The 25,037-nt window shown below is 42.0% G+C and overlaps 1 protein-coding gene across 2 annotated transcripts in view; it reads right to left on the bottom strand.

Annotated features, from left to right (window-relative positions):
* ASTN1 (astrotactin 1) overlaps positions 1-25,037 on the bottom strand; it is a 364,520-nt gene that overhangs the window by 132,769 nt on the left and 206,714 nt on the right. The window contains exons 3-4 of one of the 2 annotated variants that reach the window (XM_083157262.1): positions 24,428-24,737; positions 13,273-13,446 (exon numbers count right to left, since the gene is read on the bottom strand). In XM_083157262.1, the coding sequence (XP_083013388.1) occupies positions 13,273-13,446; positions 24,428-24,737 (484 nt within the window). Of the gene's footprint in view, positions 1-13,272; positions 13,447-24,340; positions 24,738-25,037 lie in introns of both variants that reach the window. The other variant, XM_083157261.1, reaches the window with a different exon arrangement.

Here is a 25,037-nt window from a genome sequence, read left to right as displayed (position 1 = left end):
TGTTCTTTGAATCATGATTTATTGTAGCTCTGATATAATGACGTTTCTTGTATTCATTTTTTTGCTCATTATACAGGCGCTATTTTTATGTTTTATAGTATTTAATGCACTTTTTACAGAGCAGATGTATTATACAATGTTGTTATCAATCTTTAATTTTATGGTATGTCTGCAATGTCATCCATTAATTACAGAACTATGCTATCTATCACCGTTCTATTTAAAACACTAACACTTTAACTATGACTGAAACACCTGAAGAAGGTGTCACACGCCTATGGAATTTAATCTTAGCAATTGTGAGTTGGCAATGAAAATAAATCAAATATATTATTTCTAGACAGTGATTTTTGGTGACAATCCATTTATCTCCCTTCAAACTCAACCAAAATCATTAAACGAGGTACCATTTTAATAATTAAGTCTCAGCTTCTGACAAATTGTTCATTTAGATTTGCATTTGTATTATTTGTTTACAAATCAAAGTACTGTTTACATACACACACAAATAGATACACATATATATATATATATATATATATATATATATATATAAATCTCGGGATGGCGGCACTCTAAGACGATAATAAATTTGAAAACAATACTGTGTTGGTTCAACGTTTCAGTGCCCTGTGCACTTTTATCAAGAACGGTGCACAGAGCACTGAAACCAACTCAGTATTGTTTGCAAATTTATTATCGTCTGAGAGTGCTGTCATCCCGACATTTCTAGATACGTCCTTGCTTGAATGACAGGTGACTCTGTTGGAGGGCACCGGGCAAGTATTATTCATCAGCACCCAGAGTGCCGGCCACACACAGATATTATATATATATATATATCTGTATCTGTATATATAGCTGGCTCTATAAAATAACCACAAATTTATCATCAAGCACAATTGTGCTGATTCTAACTGTATTTTTTATGACTTATGATATTTTATTACATTTATTATTATTATTATTATTATTATTATTATTATATAGAGCTGGATCATCATAATTTTTTGTGGAGGGGCATATTTATTTTTTGTAAATTATATTTTATAAAGCCAGTTTATCATTTTTTTTTGGTATATTTTTATTTTTGTATGTTGTATTTTATATTGTACTTATATTTATTGCCAACTCAGTTGTTGGGATCTTTGTTAATCAGCGCAATCATTATTTTCTATTTGTTCCTATTAAAATATATAAATAAATATATAAAATATAATGTATAAAATGAAGGGGATTTGGCAATGTCCTTTCAGAACTGCAGCGCACCAATATTGTGTCTACTTATACCCAGTTAGGCTACAGTAAATAGGTTAGCCTTAGCCTAGTCTCCTTGTTCGGTTTAGCTCATTAGGGGTTATTTTGGTTGACTCCCTCAAATACGAATTCGCACCGTTGCGAGTCCACCAGAAACTGCACTGTGAATGGCAGCCCACCCCCCCCCCCCCCCATTTACATAAACATCCATTCGCAGGCCGTGGGGGGGTGACTCCCACATCTTTCGATGGTTGCCGACCATCAAAAGATGTGGTTGGTGCACGCATATATAACGTGACTCTCAGGTCACTTATATATGCACATGCACGGTGATGTCAGCTGCCCGTCCCCGGCGCCCACGTCATCTGGTGATTTCCATGGGAACGCCCAGCATTTTCTTGAGAACACCCCAGAAACACTGGGAGTTCCCATGAATGAGTACCCCGGCCCGCCGCCCGCCGCCCACAATGTTGGGTGCATGCACCCTGCAAACAATCTGTTCGCAATGGCGCACACACTCGGTGCATGCACAGAAATGCGCATGCCCATTTAAAAAACATTGAGCCTCGCGTGAGAATTCGCATGCAAGCGAACAAACCAGAATAAGGTCCATAGACTATAATGTCTGTGTGTAACCCGCAGTGGTTGCAAGGTCTACATTTTACATATTATGAAGAGTTTTCCTCTGCTGCAAAACAACTTTAAATTAGAGGACTAGCTCCAAATACATTCCTGTCCCTGTGCTGAGACCAGCAATGTTTTGCTCATCAATTACACCACTTAAATATAAGTGTTTGGTGACAAAAGGTTAATAACCCTTTTATAATAAGATATAGCTATGTGGCATGAAGATAATGTTACTTTTGCACAATTGATTAATTTTAATTTAAAAAAGCTAGAGATGTTGCCTATTGCCAATTGATATATGTAGCATTAAAGAAGAAGAAAAAAACACCTTTCCTAACACTATACATCAAAAAACTCATCTTCTAAAAGTAAAAATCCTTAAAGTAGTAAAAATCCATTTAGTATATCTCAGAATAAACACAAAAATAACGGTCCAATGTCTTTTTCTAATGTAATAATGAATCATAAATTCGGTATTGTAACACAGTAGAGGACATAAGGGGAAATCTATATATTCATCTAAAGAGTGGATGTGGACAAGTGAATATATTGCGCATAGCAACCAATGAGATAGTAGCTAGCATTTATCAAGTACATTCTATAAAATCATTGGTAGATGCTCATTGGTTGCTTCGGGCATCTTCTCCATTTGTCCACTTTTCCACTCTGGTTCGATACATCTCCAATACATGAATAAAAGTGAGGCTCTATTCACTGCTCACCACTGATCTATCCAGTTAGATACAAGCTGATAACTGTCTGCCAATGCATTTCCATAACAAAATACAGTCGCCCAGAAACCGTACAGACTATGGGGCTGATGCAGGGTGGGTAATACGCTGTACAGGCAGAGCAGGGCGTCATAACATAGGCAAGTACAGCAAGAGTGAGTTTACATAATTGCAAATACATGCAGTCTGGAAAGAATATACAGTATGTGCCTTAGGAAGATGTAAAACGGTATTTACGGGTAGACGGGGCAAATGTCAACAGAAGATGATATTGACCAGCACTAGTGATTGGCTATTTATGATGCACCTCTGGCACCTATTGGAGCTTTCAGCGTCAGTCACATATAGATTATCCTTTTGTGAGCAAGGTTTTTTATTTTTGAATAATTGCAACGGGCAGTTGGTTCTGCTGTATGAGTGGTTCTAATAGTGTCTTATATACCGAACAGTGAGAGGCACAAGTGGGACTTACAATATGGACCTTATTCAGGTCCGTTTGCTGCGGCCGTTCGTTTGCACGGGGACCGATGTTGTGTAACGTGCATGCAGATTTCTGCGCATGTGCATACTGCGAACACTCTGATCGCTGGGTGCATGCACCCAGGACAGCGGACAGGGAGTGGAGAGGGATGTGGGGTGGCGGGCGGCCCCATTAGCATATGGAAACACCCAGCGTTTCATGGGCATTCTCATGCTAATGAGGCCGTGATGTGGGCGCCAAGGGCTGCCAGCTGACATCACTGGAAGTCAGCTGCCCCCCACTTCCTTCTGAGCATGCAGGCATATGTAAGGGCGCCTCAGAGCACCCTTACATAAGCGTGCATGTTCCACATCATTCAATGTCACGACCATCGAATAATGTGGGTGTTCCCCCGCAGGCTGCTATTGGATGCTTATGTGAAACATCCATTCGCAGTCAGTGCAAAGGAACGCGCCTTACGAATGATGGGCATGTTTCCTTTTGCGGATGGGGAGGACAGAAATTACGCCCATTTGGATGCCAACTCTGCAACAACCCAAATATATGTAGATTCATGTAGAAAATATCCTTGCTTTCCCCTAGCATCAGGCTAGGGTAAATCCAGAGGAGAAAACAATAGCGTTGGGTACAAACCCCCTCTCCCACAAAAGTGCATGTTCAGCAGTATAACTTAAAGCAACACAAATGTAAAAAAAAGAGTTACAGTAGATAAAGGGTATTTAATACGGTCAGGCTAAGAATAAAGTACAGCTGGATACAATGTAGAAGCTATCTTTGAAAGATTACAAATCAAGGTAGAATTCTTACATGTGCTGAATACAAGCCTTTCAACCCTTAGCAACCCCCCAGTCTCCGATCCCACTTTCTTCTTGTCTGACTAATAAGACCTGTCGAGAACAGGAAGAAAGTTCATGAATGGTGCGATGTGTAAAAGCAAATGAATACACGCAGAGTCATTCTGTTATTTTAGTTCTGGTCTTCTAAGAATATTCTATTTGTACTACTTATATCCAGCTTTCAGCCTTAAAACTTCCCTATAGGTTCTCTCCCCAGACAGACCTTTCCCTGGATTGGATGACAAGCATGTGCGTAGAAGAACAACAGATTTTACATTTAGACAAAGTTTAGTGTTTGCCACCGATTCTGATTAAAAGAACAGGTTCATTTTCTAAATATTCATTTTAAATTCCACTAAAGCACTTATTTAATTTACTAATATAATTATTGAAAAAATCTAGTGTTCAAAGACACCAGTATTGTAATTCCAAATAATTGGACAGATTTGATTATTTAAACCAGGCATGTCCAACGTTGGCCCTCCAGATGTTTTGAAACTACACATCCCAGCATGCTTTGGAATAGTTTTAGCATTCTCTAATAGCAAAACTGTGGCAAAGCATGCTGGGATGTGTAGTTTCACAACATCTGGAGGGCCAACGTTGGACATGCCTGATTTAAACCCTATTGTTGAATTGTTACTGGTAAGTGAGAAGTGTATCAGACTCGGGTGTGACCTATTTCTTCCTAAAGGTTTATTATTTGTATGACGGGTGAGGTATAGAATATATACAGTATTTACAGTAGGGCAACAGCCAATAGGTGGACACCTATTAGGAATGATGGACATGCATCAGGTCAACAGGTAAAAAAGGCCGACAGATTGAAGAGGTTGACATGGCAATGGTCGAGGAAACCTACTGTCAACCTTTAGTATTTACCGACCTTCTACATACTACCCAACTGTCCCGTTTATCGCAAGGCCGTCCCGAATTTTTGTGAGGGTCCTGCCCCCCCTCCGAGGCCGGCAGTGTCCCGGGGTGGGGGGACAGTTGGGAGTCCCCCCAGCCTGATGGAATAGATGCTGTGTGCATGTGCACAGCATATATTCAGCGACGCAGAGGGTGGAAAATGGGGGCATGGCCCAATGATGCCCTAATTTGCATATGCGGCACCATTATTTACATAGACCACGCCCTCTTCTGAAGATGCAAACTTGGAAGGTATGCATCTATACCTGATGACCTTAAGCATTGTCTGTCTTTCAATTGTTTACTTTTTGTACCTGCCTACCTACAAACTACCTGTCATCCGAATACCTATTAGAAGTATTAGAAAACAGCATTTAGGTGCCATATATGCTACTGTACTGTACATCAATTAAAATTATAAGGTATGTTTGTGCTGTCAGAGTAGGGTGGATTTAGGGGTCAGGCCTCTGGCAAATTATCAGCTGCTCACCCCTATCCCTATCATGTGACAACCCCTTGATGCTGTGCCCGTCTAGAAGCCTCAATACCGCCAAAGGAGACCCAACGTCAACTCATTATCACCTTCAAGATTAATGCTGCCTATTGTCTCCCTGCTGACAGTTGAAAAAGAAAATATGAAAAAAAGTTGTAATGACAAAAAAATGGCCCCAGAGGTACTATACGTGAGAGGCATCATGTGTATCGTGGCTGAGCCACATTTGTTATTCATTTGTTTTACTGTATGTTTCCATTTTAACATCATTCAAATTACTGTGTAGGAATAACTCAAAAATGCAGAGTGTGACACTGGAAATCAGGCAGCATAATATATTGTCAAAAAATATAGGGAAATTATCACATAAAAGTCAATTAGTTTTGGTTTTACAGCATTTTCCATCTGGTTTGAAAACTGCCCCCAAAAAAATCTGAAAACCGGACAAAAAGTATCTGGCGATGAAATAATACATGTGAGAGCCCCTGGGGCACCTACTGTTATCTGTGCTTCTCTCGTCTGCAGTATATTGTCAGATCTCTGTATTCCATATTACGCTGATCAGATTACTCACAGCTGCCAATCCGGAGTTGAACGTGAGCCCATATGAGTAGTGTAGCATAGCTTGTGTGAATTCACATTACACAACATACTTGACCCGTTTTTCTGAGATAGTGCAAGTCACTTCAGGGGGAGGTGCTATAATGTAGCCCCACCTCTGTAATAACAAATTACCATGATTTTTGGGGCTGCAAGGGGCTAAATGGAGTCATGATTACCAGTGTTATCTCTTTATCCTACTTGCTTTACTAAGAAGTGTGTGTATGGGTGTGGCTGGGTGTTGGGGGGTGGTGCGGGGGATGGGGGGTTGAGGGAGATCTGGCCTTGAGATCTGGCCTCTTGTTTTGGGGCATAGGGAACTTCCCAAAAAATCACGAGTCTCCAGCAACATCTAGGAGAGTAAGAAAGCATGCTGCACATGCCCAGTACAAGAATTTAAAGCCAAGAAACAAATCCAGTGGTGGCTCATTACTTCTATGGCTGGGGGTTCTGCAGACCTTTCCTTCCAAATATCTGCTCTCCCAGTGATTGATGGCTAATGTCACCTAGAAGCAGGACTTACGTACGATGACAGTTGGAGATGGGGCTTACAGAAACTGTCCAGCAAAATTCTGTGGAACTTTCAAAGCTGTCATGGACTTTGTTGAACTCAGACTGTTGCTTACCAGTCCAGAGATGCTTTCTTGCAAGGTCTGTGGTATTTTGAGGGGTTTGTTGGTCAATGTTCTTATCTGCAGCTGCAGCGGAAACACTGTCTCCTCACTTTCAGTCAGCTCCCGCTTCCTTTCTTCATTATAGGTGTGTTGCCGATCGACAGAATGCAGATGTGCCACATGAAGGATCTCCAACTAGCTCTGTAGCATGGGCGCTGCCTTGTTCAGTTGCATAAGATTACCAAGGTTCTGGCAATAGTGATCCAGTTCCTGAGATTCTGGTCAATCTGTCTTCAGAAGTTCTTATAAAAAGATCCTCCATAGGTCTGGGAAGCCACCAGTGCAGTGGGTCTCCTTGCTTACATAGTAATCGTGGTACACTGTGTTTCTCCTGTGTATCTCCACAGAGGTCCTACCAGCAGATCCCTGTCCTGCCAAAGCTTCACCAGTACCAGCCTAGTTTTCAGCCTAAATTTCACGGAACCAGTAGTTCCTAGCTTGGTATTGAGCAGCATCTCTCTGGTACCATTCTGGTCTTCAGCAACATTTCATCATTAGCAATTCGGTGTTCAGCAGCATCTCAACGGTACCAGTTCAGTGTCCAGTCTAAGCATATCATTAGTATCTGCCCAGTCATTGTCAGTAGTCTCATAAAGCCACCTCATCATCAAGCAGCACTTCCATGATTCTAAGACAACATCTAGCCAGTCTCTCTGGTTCCGATTGAGAGTTCACGACTATTTAGTCTATAGTAGTGGTCTAGTGGTAATCTCAGGCCACCAGTTCTCTTTAGCAGTGCTCCTAGTTTCTGCAAATGCTCTGAAACATATTTACTCCATCCAGTTTTCAGCACCAAACCGCTCCTTCAGCTCATAACCTTCAATCTTTTCAAGGAACACAAACCGGTCCAGTCCCATTTCCGACAAAAGTGGTCATAGTAAATAATATCTCTGCGCTTTTCAATAAAACAGGGCTGACATGAAAAATTCAAACACTGAATTAACATATAAAAGATATTAATTAAATGTAACAACTCAGTTGATATTATTATTGTATAAAAAGTTTATGCTCATATACGTATATACAAATATAGAGGTGGATCAGTTTCTTAACGATTCTTCTAAATCAAGTATAGATGAATAATATAGAAAAAGTCCCCTGTATCGTATGTATCAAGTACCCATTTGGAATGTGAGAGCTCAGTTCAAGTACAACAATGCCTGCTCTCCACTGCGGGAGATGTAAAAGTGTTCGGGCTGGCTTGGAGATTTTACTTCTCCCAGGGTGAGAACTGTTTAATTGGAGAGCCGCTGCTGCCTGGATTCTCTATGCTGTGCAACTGTGTAGTGCGTACCGGGGTTGGGATCATTTGGTCTACAGCATGATGGTCGACAGTCATTAGGTCGACACCATTAGGTTGACATGGGAAAAGGTCGACATGGGTCTAGGTCGACATGGGAAAAGGTCAACATGGTTCTAGGTCGAAAGGTCATTAGTTTAACAGGTCGTTAGTTCAACAGGTCATTAGTTCGACAATGTCTATGGCAACAGTCAAAAGGTCGACATGGGTTTTTTTACAGTTTTTTTACCTGATTGTCAACACAGTCAACATGGACACAGTTTCAAGTGCACCGCATCCTCTCACATCGCTCGCTGTGCTCGAGATGCGTCGGGCACGGTGCCTCGCTGCGCTCGGAACACTATTTTATTCTCCCACCACGCCCTAGTGGATGGTAGGGCATGAAATACCGCCTGTCGGTCGGCTCAAAAAACTGTGAAAAAACCCATGTCATCACAGGACGTCACGCAAATAAAAACGTCTGAGGTGCTTGGTAAGCTGTTGTTCACAGTTTACTGAGCCAATCTGAATTGGGCCCTTAGTCTCCTGAAGTTTAATCTCAACACAATGAAATTTAACTTTTTCATTTTGGGAAAACCACATGCCTCGGACCAACCTACATTATGTTATGACCAGATTCATTTTCAGTTCTAAGGTGCCCGTTTCTTAACGGGCATATTCCATGTGTTTTAAATAATGGACTCATTCACCACTAGAGATTGTTGAGAATTCCATTCAGTCGTGGAACTTGTGAGTGGTTGGCCCAGGTGCAAAAATATAATTTGTGTCCCCCTCCTCCACTCCAACCCAAGGTCACAATATGACACATAGCAGTTGGTGGCATCAGTGGGGCCCTTAATCCTCAGGGGCTCGGCGCAATGCACCTGCTGCACCAACGGTAGTTCTGCCTCTGATTCTATTCATGAAGCTACAAAAAAAAATTTGATTGTTGGTACTGTACCAAGACCATCAACCAATAACCCTGCTCTTTCCTATTGAAAGAAGGATTGCAATTTGGGATCCAAGCAAATCTCTTAAGGTCCAGTGGGCGATTTTGTCCAGCGTGTATGGATCGCAGCAGATAAATGGCTTTCCCGGCGATGATGCGGGAGCGCGCATCACCGCTCATCGCTGGGCCGTACATACTGGGCAGCTTTGAGCTGAATGCCGCTCAAAACACCAAGTTTGAGTGGCTTCCAGCTCAATATCACCCAGTGTGTATGAGCCTTTAGCCTCCACTGCTTTGTGCACGTGCAAACTACTTTATTATAGGAATTGCGAGACTGTTGCTTATCAGATCAGCTGTTCCAGCTCAGAGACAATGCTGAATTGCTCTAGAGCATTATTGCAATTTCAACATTTTCACTTGGATACCGCACTAGAAAGGCTCCTAAATGAGGTCCAAACTATGAAACATTTTTCACTTAAAAATACTGTAAATGCAAAGTCTAATCTGAGTTCCTCATTCTACTGGTACAATCTGCCGATTAGTGATCTGATCCACCTGGGAATCAGGCAAATTCAACAAGTCGAAAATGTTTTCTTGGCAGGACTCATGCCGATCATGCATAGAAATCTAACACGAAAGTATATAATCCATGCGTATAAATCAGATATTTTCCTTAAATGCATGAAGTGGAGTTCTCTCTACAATACTCTGTCCATTTACTGAACAAGTCTTCAAAAATTGTCCAAACAATTCTACTTATAAACAGGGGTTATGTCCGCTCTGATTTGTGCGCTGACAACCCTGTAATCTCTACTTCCTACATTCCTTCCTTTGTGTGGAGTTATTTCTATACAATTGAAAGCACAGGGCAGACCAATTAAAGGACAGCAAGCTGGGATAATGCCAGCTTCCCTCCCACAGCCCCAGTCAAGATATTCAACTTGTAGACAGAGATTAACAGTTCTAAGAAGCTTTTATAAATAGAAAACATGTATATTCCTCTTGTGCCTTAATTATTCATTAACAGGGTAAATGAGAGTGTGTCACTGATATCACTAATGCTGACAGTTTGAAGAAAACATCTCACCAATCAGATGTTAGAGTTGGTTATAACAATCCGTATATGAGACCAGGAAATGCTAAGAGGCAGAATGTACTGTACGATTAAGATTTACTCCTTTGACACAGCACAGTGCCATAGGTCAGTCACTTGTGTCTTTTATAAAATTTAACTTTTATAATTTTATTTAAATATCTTTTTTGTATACACTATCATTGAGCTACAACACATAACAGCACAGTTACACTTTTCTATATAATGTATATAAAATAAATTGGAAGATAAGGTGGCACTCAGGGCTGCCACAAGAAATCATGGGGTCCAGGACTGGCAGAAGCGGCAGGGCCCCCTTCCTTTTCTCAAACTCATGGAATGCCTGGTGGGAACTGTGTCTGCAGCTCTGGCCATACTAATCTACATTGCTTTGAGAGAAACTTTTTTATGACAAATTATACTTTATAAACTCCAGTCCTGGGCCCCCTATCTGTCTGGGCCTGGGACTGGAGTCCCTGCAGTCCCCCCCTGGTGGCTGCCCTGGTGGCACTTGCGAGTCTTGTTATCCTGTTTATTAGATACTTTGTCCTACCTATGTTTACTTGGTCCCACCCATTACCAGGGTCCTTGATGATGGATTGCATCCTGAAACGTATGTAGGCAGGGGCGGATTGGCCATTATATCTACCGGGAACTTTCCCGGGAGGCCGACACTACAGAGGCCGCCGCCGCAAGTTGTGCATGCGCACTCCCACACTGACAGTTACCAGTAACAGCCTGACAGCCTGGCTGGGGCTGAGGCTGCTCAGCCGCTCAGCGGCAGGAGGCTTCCCCCAGTCCCTGTATGCGGCCCTGCCTCCACATTGGTGGGTGGCTGCTATCCATCAGAGACAGTAGCCCGCCTCCTCCCGCCCGCTGTTCTATGTCTATACCGGCGCATACAGTGCCCTGTCAGAGTGTCAATTACTACGGTATGCGGCCCCGCCTCCTTCTGCCCGCTGTTCTCCAGGACTCCGTCGCTCGGAGAACAGCGGGCGGGGGGAGGCGGGGCCGCATATAGTAGCCGCCGCCGATCGGGGATAGACAGCAGCCGCACCGTGGACCACTGCTGGAGCCTGTCGGGCACCCACGTGGAGTGTCCCGGTTCCCCCCCCCCACCGCCGATGGATCCCCTCCGCCCTGTGGCTGTCTGCAGGTGGAAGGACCAAAGGCAGGCAGAATAGCAGCTGCCATTCTGTATACAGCAAGGTACTGAAGCAGGTTCTGAAAAGTGTGTGGGGGGAGTGCTGGGGTTGGAGGTATTGCAGGTTCTAGGGGGGTACTGAAAATTCTAGAGGGGTACTGCAGTTGCTAGGAGGGTTTACAGAAGGTGCTAAAGGGTATGCTGCAGGTTCTAGAGGGTACTGTAAGTTCTGGGGGTTACTAAATGAAGCTGGATATTAAAAATGTGTGGATGGACTGTTGAAGGTGCTGTTGTTGACTACTGAATGTACTATGGGGGTTACTGAAGGGGCAAGAGGGGGCACTGCAGGTTCTAGAAGGGTATTAAAAATGCTAGGGGGTTAGTGAAGGTGCTGGGGTATTGCAGGTTCTAGGAGGGTATTAAAAGTGCTAGGGGGGTTGTGGCGCTGTGGGGCATATTTGGCACTGTGGGGCATATGTGTGGCACTGTGGGGGCATATATGTGTGGCACTGTGGAGGCATATATCTATGGCACTGTGGGGGCATAGCTGTCATGGTAGGGCATATATGTGTGGCACTGTGGGGGCATATATGTGTGGCGCTGTGGGGGCATATTATTAAACGGCATCAGTTGTGCGGCAGCGGCGCATGGGGCATAATGTGTAATGGGCATTACGGTGTAGGGAGTATTGTGTAATTGCCATCACAATGTGGGGTCTACTGGGCATCACGGTGTGCGACATAATGTGTAATTGTCATCACAGTGTTCGGTATAATGTGTAATTGTCATCAAAGTGTTCGACATAATGTGTAATTGTCATCACAGTGTTCGACATAATGTGTAATTGTCATCACGGTGTTCGACATAATGTGTAATTGTCATTACGGTGTGCGACATAATGTGTAATTGTCATCACAGTGTGCGACATAATGTGTAATTGTCATCACGGTGTGCGACATAATGTGTAATTGTCATCACGGATAAAGAGTGTATAATGATTTAAGTAGCCTGTCATGGTTTGGCCTTGATCTGTGAGGCGTACTAGGCCAATCCGCCCCTGTATGTATGATACAATGAAGTACCTGATTCACAGCATAAAAAGATTTGTGAGTTACCCTTACTGTATCTTCCATATTCCCGACGGGGGAAATAGTGGCGGGGCCCTATTCAATGCTGTCTTTACTGACAGCATTGAAGAGGGATCACGGCAGAACGAGCCCCACTTTACAAGCTGTCTTCTAGAAGATTGTCGCGATTCCGGCCGTAGATCGACAATCCAAGGCCATTTTTGCGGACACACCCCCTTTTCGCCAATCTGCATTTTTTTGTTGTAAAATTAGGTGCCTCTGCTTATATTCGGGTCGACTTATACTCGAGTATATACGGTATATATTCTTATGCAGTATGCGCATTCCGTTCATTACATTCTATTAGCTGTGGTTTACAGAGTACATATACACCTTGACAGTGGCTAAAAACTATGATTAATTATTGATCCCCCTCTAGCTTGATTTAAGATCCCATGGTGCCCCGTTTAACATACTGGCTTAAAACCCCTCACCCTATCCATTTGTCAGGGAAAAAATAAACAAAACATACAAATGGGCCAGGTAATCTGAGCCCCTCAGGGTTTATTGGACCATAGGTAGGAGCCTAGGTTGCCTGACAATCTAGCTATGCTATTACTGCAAACGTGGGGATAACTGGCTGAGGTGCTTTATGTACATAGGCCTCAATGATCCTTACTGCAAGTGCCATTGATGGTCTCTCAACCAGGGCAGTGTAACACAGGCAGAAATAAACTGCCCATATACAGTATTATGAGCCCTTAACCAATCACAAACACATACTACTAACAAAGGCACGCAAAGTAGCTCATTTGAAATAAACAGTGTTTATTAATGCAGCCTTATGGAGAACAACATTAAGGAGACCATTGATGAGGGTATATTTTACCTAGTAAAACGTAATGACAGAAGACAAGACGCATTTTGCACATATAAATACATACTAAATGCTATAGTATATGGATAATATGCAGTTACACATATTTATGTAGAGTATAACAAATATGTCTTGCACGCACAGATTTTCCCCCATACTGAACTCAACATATGCACTGAAATTAATTAGCAAAAACAGGCATTTACGCAATCGGAGAAATACACCCACGCAGACTCTCTCACACGCGGGCACCTCGCGACTTGCTGTTGATTCGCTTATGCTGGCTGCTAGCACCGTGCGACAGCAGGGTTGTAGGCTGGTTGTTGGGGTCCATTGGGTTATTGGATATCATGCTTTCCTTATACTTGCTCATCAAAGACATCTTGGCATTGTCTCCACCCGTGGAAGCGGAATTCAGAGCAAACACTGACAGAGGGAGAAAGAAAAACAGTAGCAGATCAAAACAGGTATTTAAATTCGTTCAAGGGCATTTGAAATGACAACATAATACGACAATGGCACACTCATATTTGCAGGTACTCCAAGAAGCTGTCATCCTAGCAGGTAGTAACTGTATCGGCCTTGCAGAAATCCCTATCCACATATTCAGAGGTATCAATAATAGAGAGAAAGGTGCAGATTGTGTCATTATTTTGGATGGCAGCTTGCAGCTACATTTTAGTGGGGGGAATGTCACATTTGGAGGTTTATTTATTTGGCTATGAAACTAGATTATAGTAAATTGGTCTGTCCTAAAAAATAAGCACAAAAATAAAAAAGATAAAGTGGGCTCTTTACACCCAAACGTACACATTTGTAATGCAGAAATGCATCTTGAATGATCAATAAACTTAAATGTGCTGATGCAATTGGGAGAGGCACCTTTTTGTTAGGAACAGTTATGTGGCTGGATGCGGCTAGCAGAGATCCGCAGGAGACAAGTATAAAGAGTACATTGTATCCTTTCTTTAAAAAAAAAAAGGCATTTATTTGATAAATGGATGCAGCAAGACAATAGCATGGCGGCTGAAGGTTGTAGCACTGTTGGGGGAAGTAATTCCCTTGGCAGCGCATAATTGTTCAGACCTTTCCAAAGTGAATTACGTAGGCATGAAAAGCAGAATAGTGGTTATTGGTTAGTATTGTCCATGCTCCCTTTGCATTCCCAGTTTTGCATTCCCAGTAAGGACAATAGCTTGACCTTATCTGCATAGTACCACCAATAGCTGCCCAATGCTTAATCGTGTATTCTGGAGAGGTCAAGACATCTGGGCAGAGGCTATGGTAGGAAAGGAGCTGTATTCTTAGCCAATGGTTAAAGCTTTATGAGGAAACCTCAGCACACATCTCGTTGGGTTGGAGGAATTTCAAAGCATGTTACATGCTGCCGGAACTGCTCCAGATCCCGCGGAGAGATTCCACAGGTTTAGGCTTACTGCAAGGAAAGGGTTGTCCATAACCAGAACACTAACTTAGCATATTATTTATGTACTAAACAGATCTGCAATATGGGAACCCAGATTACCCATTTTTGAAGCTGCTATGTGCGTTTTTGCATATATTATAGGAACCTGGCTTGCTCCTAGGGCCATCCTAACGCATAGGCACACTGGATAGATGAAAGGGGCCTCATGATTTTAGGGGTTATTCCAGAGGGCATCTACCTCCCAGGCTGGTGCCTCCGCAGCTTCTCGGGAAGCATGTAGAGAACGCTGCCTTGTCGCTCTAATTGTGAACACCCAATCAGAGAAGCTAGGCAGCATTCTATTCCTGAATCTCAAGCTGCAGTAGAACACTGAATGACTGTGAATTTTCTGATTGGTCGATGGCTGGAGCTATCCACCAATCAGAGTGAAGCATTCTCTACCTAACTTCAGTCTGCAGCCAGACAGTGAATGGCTGACAGCCTGCTGATTGGTGGATGTTTGGAGCTGTCCAGCAATCAGAGTGCTGATAGTAATTCACTGTATGTAAGCATATGAAGAGATGGTGTGGGACCGCAGGAGGGATAAATTCAGATTTTCTTATTTCAGTGAATGGGTGTCCAGGGCCTATTAAAATGGAGCTGTATATATACATACACTGTATGTATATATATATATATATATATATATATATGTATATATATATATATATATATATATATACACATATTATAAAATATATTGGTTACTATTTGTTTCTCTATTCTTCTATAGATGCATGTTTGCCATATTAGAACTGAGTAGTAACTACATTTTAAGTCAAATATTCTTGTCTTTGGCGGTCAGTTATTAGTTATAAGAGACACTCGAGCCGCCTCCTGTCAAACTTCACAGCCTCTTACGTGGTAAAGTGGTGTCTTTCTATAGATACCCTTAGAAACTATGACTGTCATTTAAGTGTTTTCTATTCTATTCTGCACACTTGAGACGGATAATAAATATTCAATTAATTTATAACTGTACTCAGTCCAAAAACATAAACAGAAATTGTTAATACAATAATTAGACTACATAATCAGACATTGACACAGACTGTCCTTGACATAGCGACATATAAACATCTTCACACAAAATACGTTCTTGGAATATTGTGAATTTTTAAGAAGCAGACTGTTATGACATTAGAGCACTAAGAAGGTCATGTGAGGTAAAACCTTTAGAGAATTGAAGAAATAAAACGGAAAGTATCAAACCATCTAAAGAGGACAGGTAGAGAAGTTGCCGATGGCAACCAATCCACTTCTACTTTTCATTTACCAGTACACTCTATAAAATAATAACTAGAATCTGATAGGTCACTGTGCTCAGTTTCTTTACTATTCGTCTAGTCAGGGCGACCATTAGGAAGAGCAGTCGTGTAGATTGGCACTTCCAGTTGTATCTCAGGGCGCAAGGTGTAATAGGTGATGACTGTATCAGGGAGGGACCTGCTCAGTCACTCTGACTCCATGTCCCCTACAGACCCTACCAGGCCCCACATTCACCAGCAGAGTGTATGTCTCTATGTCTCCCCCCCCCCCCCCCCCCCCATACACCAGCAGAGTATTTCTCCCTTCAGTTCACTGGTAGTGTATATCTCCATGCCTGGCCCCTCCAGTTACCAGCATGTATGTAGCTGCGTCCCATTGCACCATCAGTCACCTGTGTCAATGTCTCCATGTTAACCCAGTGTTTCGTTGTGTGTCTGACCTATCTTTTACCTCCTTTTGCTGGTGTCTCCTATTGCACTTTATATTATATCTACCCCCCCCTCCTAATTCTAACATTTATTCCCCAGCACCCACTTTTTCCTAGTGTCCCCACCATCCACCTTTCCTCTGCCATTCACAACCACTTTTCCTCTTTCCCCGTACCTTATCCTGCGCGGGAGGGCCCCTGCTGATTTTGTCAGTGCCAAGCCCACAATTTCTAATAGCAGCCCTGCGTCTAGTAGGTTTGATACATCTCCCACTAACAAAAAATAGAGCACTCAGGTTTTAAAATTTCAAACTGTTTTGTTTGCATGTGTCCATAACATATTACAAGGCAATACATTGTAATTACATGCAATGGGCTGTAGCAGATTATCTCCATATCAGCATAATGGTTTCTCTCCTATTACATATACTTGTTACTTTATAGCAACTTGACACCTGGCATTAACTTGCATCATTGTTGGGTAGTCTATTGCTCAGCAGTCAGAACATACTGTCCCCCCCCCCCCCCACACACACACACACACAGACACACACGCACTCACAAAGCTACATCACCACCAGAGTGGGGAGTGCTGCGGCATATGTGAACTGGGGTTTCTCTGTGGCACACTATAAACTGTAGACATTTTATTTGTGGTGCTGGTGGTATCTTACTTTCTGACATTATTGGCGTATTTTACTGACATTTTTATGGTTCAGGTCCTGCTCAAGTTTGTTTCTCTGGAGCCCTCACAAACTATAAACAGTAGATACAGTACCATTGAAATACCTGCCATACACTATTAACCAGAATGGATGAGCTAACCATATACTAGCCAACGGATTGTGATCTACATTCATACTGTCCATTAGAATGGTTATGTTTGGTACACTATCCCCCATCTAGCACTGTATTGTACAGTATTAGTCAGAATTAGAATTAGGGATGCTCAGACACTGCGTGGCATTAGACTGCGCATGCGCAGTCTAATCCCGAAATCCCGGGATTGGATACTCCAATCCCGGGATTGAAATCCCAGACACTTTGGGGCCGAATACCAGGATCCGGCTGATCCCGATCCTGGGATTGGCCACCCTAGTCATAATGAAAAATCGGCTATATAATGCCATCCTGTACAGGTCAGTAGTTTATCAGACTAGACTTATAATACTGATGAAGATCTATCAATTCTCTAGGAGCCAGTGTCAAAATCTATTTCCCCATACACACGGTTTGATGTGGTCTATTTTTTATTCGATTTTGCTTATATAAGCAAAATCAAATTGAAATTGAACGGAAATCGAACGCATTTGATTTCCATTCAATTCCGATGTGTGGCCCCGTAGCATCAAATTGAATAGAAAAATAGACGGTACAGTCAAGACTATATATTACAGATCTGTACTATGTAGTCTAAATTGAATGTGTTTGCCTTGTCATGCAATTCGATCCCGATTTGATCCCAATCGAATCGGGATCGAATAGCAAGGCAATCGCACCGTGTGTACACACCGTAACAGTTTAAACAACTTAAATAATACTGTGTTTTAGTAACTCTTTGCCTCAAATGCGTAATAAAACTGTTCTTTCTTATTTCAATTGACATAGGAAAATTCAATTGAACCCGTTGATGTAATGGGCGTGAAAATGGGCCCTTTATTCTTGCCCGTTAAATGAAAGCTTAAGGGGCATTCACATACAGAATCCAGTTTAAGCTCCTGGACCTTGGTGTAAACATTGCCATGGCTTGTGAAAAAAAGACCATTTAATGAACATTTTTTGCTCAGGCTCATAAAAAAAAATCCTTGCAGGCTGACTTCAGGGACTAATTGAATAGCCCCTGGGGATCAATTAGCCTGCAGTGAATTGAATTCCCCCCTCAACAGCCCCCCTTCTTCAACATTGATTTATGCTTTTGAAAATAATTTAAATATTCACTGCTTATTTTTAAAGTAATCTTTTACTAATGATAGCATCAGTCATACTGAAGCAGATTAATAAAAAAAACACAAATTATTACTGAAAAAAGGACTGTATTGGTCAGAAAAACGACCATAAATTTGTAGAATTTGAGCAGTGCTTATAGAAAAGGGCTTAATAATTATTATCTTTTGTATAGAGTAATCATTTTTTTATATATTATTATCTTAATACCCACAGATACTTGAGTAAGCTAGGCAACTGCCAAGAAATGTGGAAAATTAACATATACTGATGTGCAAGATTATAAGTGTGATTCTATGATCTGCCATTAACACCTGTATATGTCAACTACAGGGGTACGCTTAGGACTCATTATCACATTATTTGCATCTCATCAAGAAGAACATCTGGTATAGTCAAGACTCAGCTTTCACCTCCTGTACATTGCAGTATCAATAATTAGTCAGGAATGTAATACTGCTATGTATGTCGCATACCTTTAGCCATATATAATGTTTTATCATATACAATTAAATCTAAAAGAATACAACAAATAACAAAATAAAAAAAAATTGATTTCTATTTGTTTTCCAAAGACATTTCTCTTCTGGAGTATGGTGCTGTCTACATTACTTCATGGTTTACTTAGTCATTGGCTATATTGCTTCATGGACAACAAAATCAACATTGATGTACTGTATTGACCAATGTATGAATCATTGTACCAAGCCAATAAGTAGCCTTATAACAACACAAAGTATATGGGTTTTTTTTTCCTCTACAGGGGATTATATACACATTAGTGCAAATTGTCAGGATATCAACAGAGAATAGAGAGTTCTGAACTCAAATTGAAACTTCAAGGAGAATTCTAAAAAGCTCATCATCCACGACCAAGCCTTTCAGATAGAAGTTTGAAGGCTTCTTCTATTTATCGAGAATGTCTACACAATCAACATACACCCAACCTTTATGCTTTTAATGAACCAGTCCTAAGTTTCTGTAGGGGATGTGGGGTTGGCTATAATTTACTTTCATGGTGGGGATAGTCAAAGGGGAAGTCTAGACAGATTTATTTGGGGCAAATGCAAGAGTATCATCATTCTTGAACTGAATTTTTGGTTTAGGGACACTTATTTCTATAACTAGTGCTCATATTTTTGTGTCTATAAACCGTCGGGAAAAAAGAGTAACATACTGTATAATAATCTTTTTGGTAAAAATATAATTGATGTGCATATTTGCATTGGCATTCAAAAGTATGGCCGCTTTACTTGCTACTACTGTATGTGTAAAAAAGTATATACAAGGTGTAATTCAATATAGACTGTAATAGAATGGTACCAAAACTGGTGCCAAAATTATCAAGAAGAATAAGTATTCTATGACCCTATTATCATAGCGCTAGATAACCGCTGTTTAGCTCACGGAGGTCAAAGAAATCAAGACATCATGACTAGGTCATAACCCATAAGTCCTATCTGGGTGGGATCAATAAACCTAATGCCTCTTGGTTGGGTTGCTGATTATAGAATTGATGATTGTGACCTCCAGTCTTAGCAAGCTTCAACCAGTGCTACATTATTTATATCTATTTAAAACATACAAAAGATGGGATGTTGCTATGGGCAACATCCACTCTTCAATAGAACTCCCATCATAGTAAAAAACAAACAAACAGTGTTTGAGGGCACATTGAGTAACAATACCAGGCATGCTGATAACTATTAATTACTTTAAGCTGTATTTACAGTTATTAGAGTATATAGAGTATAGCTAAAGGAGATCATTTGATCTCGTATAAACCATGCTGGATGAAAGATACTACAGTATTTATTATATTTTTGCATACAGGGAACACATTGGGCCGTATTCAATGCGGCCAGCGAGGGGGTTAAATGGCGAGGATCGCCGAAAACAAATGATCCTCGCTGTTTGACACCCGTGCTGGCCACTCACCCTATTCTATGTTCCGGGGGAACCCTCACTGTCAGGGGACTGTGAGGATTCTCCCAAACAGCGAGGCTCACAGTTAATGCAGGAAGCCCGCTGCATTTACCATGAGCCTCGCTGTTTTAGCGGCAGCACATGCCATTTCCCCTTCGCTACAAAAACCCAGCGAGGGGGAAACGGCGTGTGCAGGGGGTCAGTTGAATACTGACCGTGCTCACTGTCACAGCTTGCAAAAATCATTGAATGCACCCCATTGTCTGATTTGCACGTGGCACATACAGTATATACTGTACTGTGCAGATTTATTTGTAACCTGCAGTTTAGAGTTGGAATTGGAAGCGCATTCCTCTCATCTCTAAAGTTGATCATACTTTTTAAATTGTTTTCCAACATGATTTTGCCAAGATGCAAAACTGCACATTCTAGGAGGATTTATTGATAATGCTAAATGCGGTCAAGGACTATTAAACAAACCTATTTTCTTATGAACATTCCTTCATTATAGGAAGGTATAATTTGCACTATATTCACTTTTATCATGGTGGTGCCAACAATCCTGAAATGTGCAAAGAGAAGGTACTGTAGGCTTGGTTTGATGGGCCGTTCTGGCCAGACAGTAAACTGGGCTGGCTGAACAACACAGCCTCCCGGAACTCTGCTCAGCCAGGTAGAACTATACTCAGCCATCTGCATACAGGGACCACAGAGACATGGGTTGTGCCATGAGGCCAGGTCCCTTTGACTCATAATTCAGCCTCTTAAGCTGTGACCCTGCTCCTTTTTACAAGCACGTACTATGAGCTATTTTAAAGTCCATCCCTGACTTTAGGTGTATGACTGCAGAACCCAGGACCATAATAGGGCACTTCTTTGCCATGAGCCAAGCTTTGGTGCCCCCATGAGGCCACATAAGAGGGAGCTGAAAGCAAGAACCTGGGTTCTGGGCTTATGATAACATATCTCCAAACTGTCAGGACGACCATTCTATCCCACCCCAGGCTTGGCAGTGGAGATGGCAGTTGAGAGACCCCCTGTTACTTAGCAGAGCAGTGGTGAGTAGACACTGTGTGCAGCGCCTGTTCACTGGCGTCAGAGGGGCGGAACGCATGCCAGCAGGTCACACAGCGCTGGTTATGCCCCATAGAGATGAAAAGAGGAGGCGTGGCTTGCAGAAGTGGCAAAGTCACGGCTCCTTCAGATGAGACCACGCCGCTTTTGTGGGCACCCTCGCTAGGCAGATGTTCCCCGGATGACCTCGCCACCAGAGCTGGCCCTAGCTAGTTAGATGCCCTAGGCAAGATATTGGTTGGTGCCCCCTAGCACTGCTGCTAGTTCCGCCCCTGACCCATTGTTCCTTATTCACATTTCACCACAAAGTATTGCTCCTTATTCACACTACACCATACAGTAGTGCCCTTTAAACATGTTGCGCTACACCGTAGTGCACACTATACACATACTTCCACACATTAATGCCCCTTACACATTATACCACAAATTAATAATGCCCTTATACACATAACGCCACAAATATTTGCAACCACTTAAGCCCGCCCCTGCACAGCCCTCACCTGGCCTGGAATCTGCAGATATTGAAGCCTGGGCTTGCTCATGCTGGCTTAGTTGTATCAGCTGCATTCCCCATACCATTCAAAATGCCCTAAGCATTTGCCTAGTTTGCCTATGCCTAGGACCGGCTCTGCTGGCCATTATATTGGGAGGTATGTTATATGCACATGCTGAGTGCCTCTACAGTCACCCTACAACCAGATACAGGGGCTAACAGGGCAGCACACCCCTCATACTGCTTTGGAAGTACCTCCTGAGTTTCAGAGATAAACATAGACTCTGAAGACATAATTAAGCTTTTAATGGAATAAAAGTTTGTTCTTTTAGAACACTTTTTTTATAAACTGTGATATAAAGATTGTCAATAACGTTAACATAATGTTCTGTCATCAAACAATCTAAACTAAATGTAATAAGTAGGATTTTTTTAGTATTGATGGAACTGCAGGCAGGAGAATCGTGCGTATAATGAGGCCTCTAAAGCATGAATTTTAAGTAGAACGCAGAGCAATTGGGCAGCAGAAGCACCACTCCAGAAACATGGTTAAAAAAAAAATCCCACGGCTTTTATAGATGCCGTAAAAGCACCAAAAAAAGTAACACACACATTTTCCATAAGTGTTTTAGAAAACAGCACAGCTTTTTCCTTTGTACGTGTCACTGACAGCCTTTCAGCACCGCATAACAGGAGATAGCGCTCTCCAAACAAGGGCAGGTTCTTAAGAGCAAATCATTCAGTCACTTTCTTTCAAAACCACTAAAAAGAAAAAAACATGCATCTAAGTTGCTATACGAATTGTAAATCCAGCTAAAGAATCTTGAAAATGCCTTTTGCACTTTAAACGAAAGTCAGGCAAAAACTACTCTCAACTTATTGAATAGTTTGCACAAAATGGAGCCTCCTGGAGCATTATTTATTATAAGAAGCAGATGTATGCTTAGTTTTCTCGTCTCTACATTTTTTAAATAATACCAAAAGTACCAAACCTCTATTCTATATGAGTTTTCACACTAGGGGACTTATTCAGGTTAGCTAAGTAAGTAGCGGAAATTTGCTGCCTACTGAGCAGGTAAAAGCCACCCTTTGCCAAGCAAATAGCTGCATTTGGATGTGTTCGCTTACACATACATTTGTGCTGCCATACGGGCGAAAATTAATTTGATGGTCATAAATGAATTTAGCATTTTTATGTAATAGAGCATGGATTATGTGGAACAACAGCGTCTCTGAGTGTATTTTTGATGCCCGGACTAATGGTTGGATCTGGTTGGAGGAAATCATTTTTTAATGGATAAAGATGTTTTAGTTCTGGAAAAAGCTCCATCAAGCTCAGTTTGCTCTAATGCTATCACCATACACCAGAAATGGTGGAGATGACGCATAATCTTACATAACAGGGGGTGCTGCAGAGCTTAATACCTGTGCTATTTACTACTGTATATGGGATAATATCATGCCTCATGACTGTCCTTCTTTCTGTGGGAATGTCCCGGTTTTCTGAGGCCGCCGGTGTCCCGCGGCAGGGGGAGAGGGGGCAGTTGGGACTCGGAGACCCCCCAATCTGACGAGAATAGACGCATGCGCACAGTCTATTCAGCACTGCCGAGGGACAGAAAACCGAGGGCGTGGCCTTGGGACAGCATCATCTGCATGACCATGCCCCCTTTCTGAGGCACGCTGTCCCGTTTCCACAAGACTACAAGTTGGGAGTTATGTAATATGCATAATACTATTATACTAAATAACCTAATAAACTCACAGCTCTAGTTTTCCCTGTTTTATCAGATCGATATGAATAAGCTACAATGCATTCTCATCTCTCATAATAACATGTTCATCTCACAAACAAAACTCATTCATAAAATAAAGAACAATATTTTAAAAATAAAATCAATGTAATGGTATCAGCACTTTAAGTACTTCCCAGTAATGTATTATGAATTCAAATCATGGATAGATAACTATACCAGATGGTGGTATGCTAAAATAAAAGGGGGTGGGGGGGATGGAGCTGTCAATTTATTATCTTAGGTTTACTGGGCAGTTTAGTATATACTATAAATCAAAAACTATATGCTGTACATAAGCCAATATCATCCAAATGTGAAAATCTAATTGATACGCTGGGAATTAATGCAGCAACAATGTCCCCTTACTGTTCTTAGTTACTTTATACTTAAAAAAGTTCAAGCCAAGTAAATGACTAGAAAACAAATAATTGGAGAGTGCAAGATGACCGCTGACCATTTCACACCTTAGAATAGAATAGTGATGCAATTTGTCATAGTCAGTGGCGGTTGGAGGAGGGGCTGCAGCACAACCCAAAATTAAAATAGGGGAGCACCACCAACTGCCACAGAGTCCTTTTGGAATGGCCGTTGCTGTGCCACTGTTTGAATTTTGAACTGCACTGCAGATTCTAGAGCCTCCTCTGATCATAGTTCATTTTGCCTACCATTGCTTTCTATTACATGCATCTTTGTAAGCATTGGTATTGCATGATTTGAGACTCATCTATTCTTTAGGTGACATGGAGATAATCTGCTACCAGAAACCAAGCTCCATCTGCTTCTTAACAAACCAGGCCAAACGCCCAATTAAGTATCGGCTCATCAAACATGGACACAAAACCAGCTATAAACCACCAAATCCCACCGCATGGGATTTGTTGGCTTGCGGCTTAATGCAATGGGTCCTGCCACTGAGCACACACCAGGAGTGAGGTCCATGGTGTTCTTATCATTGCATCCCTGGAGGGAGTCCAGAGTACGGGACACCTGGCTGCCAAAGTCTTCCCCACCATTCATGCATTCCCGCTGTAGGTGGTGACGTAGCTCAGTGACATCATACTCGTAACCGTCAAGGATAGGGGTTTCGCGGATGCCGAGGGTTCCTCCTGGGTGGGTGGATTGTCCGCGGGCATTGCGGAGACTCTCTCGCCCATGGCTGCCTCCAATAAGCACCGATGGTATGTAATGGATCTCATTGGCCGCTTCCGCACTTGCGCTCTTCTGCGGCTGGGGTGCGCGCCTCCTCTTGCACCAACGGCGTCTTGTGTATAAGATAAGGAGCAGGCACAGGATGCATAGCAGGAGGGCGATCATTCCACCCTAATATATTGGGAAACAGAAAGAATATAGAAAAAGTATTAAATTAAATGAACGGAACAAATTCACCGCAAACAGCCAAGTTGGGGACAAAGAGGACAGACACAATAACTGAGTTTCTGAAACCATGTTTTGCATATTGCAGCCATATAAAAATCTTTGATATCCGGGCAGAATGAAACTGAATAATAGAAGATAAAGAAAAGTCAGCTTGAACAAGATTTATTATCATATCACTTTATTTCTGTATTACATGTTAAATTAGTTCTCAGGAATCGCCAAACAATTCTCTCGCCGCTGTTT

The sequence above is a fragment of the Crinia signifera genome, chromosome 8 (genome assembly GCF_055691185.1).
Source record: "Crinia signifera chromosome 8, ASM5569118v1, whole genome shotgun sequence".
Classification (NCBI taxonomy): Eukaryota; Metazoa; Chordata; class Amphibia; order Anura; family Myobatrachidae; genus Crinia; species Crinia signifera.
Note: the sequence above shows the minus strand (reverse complement) of the source record. Positions and strands in the feature narration are given on the sequence as shown.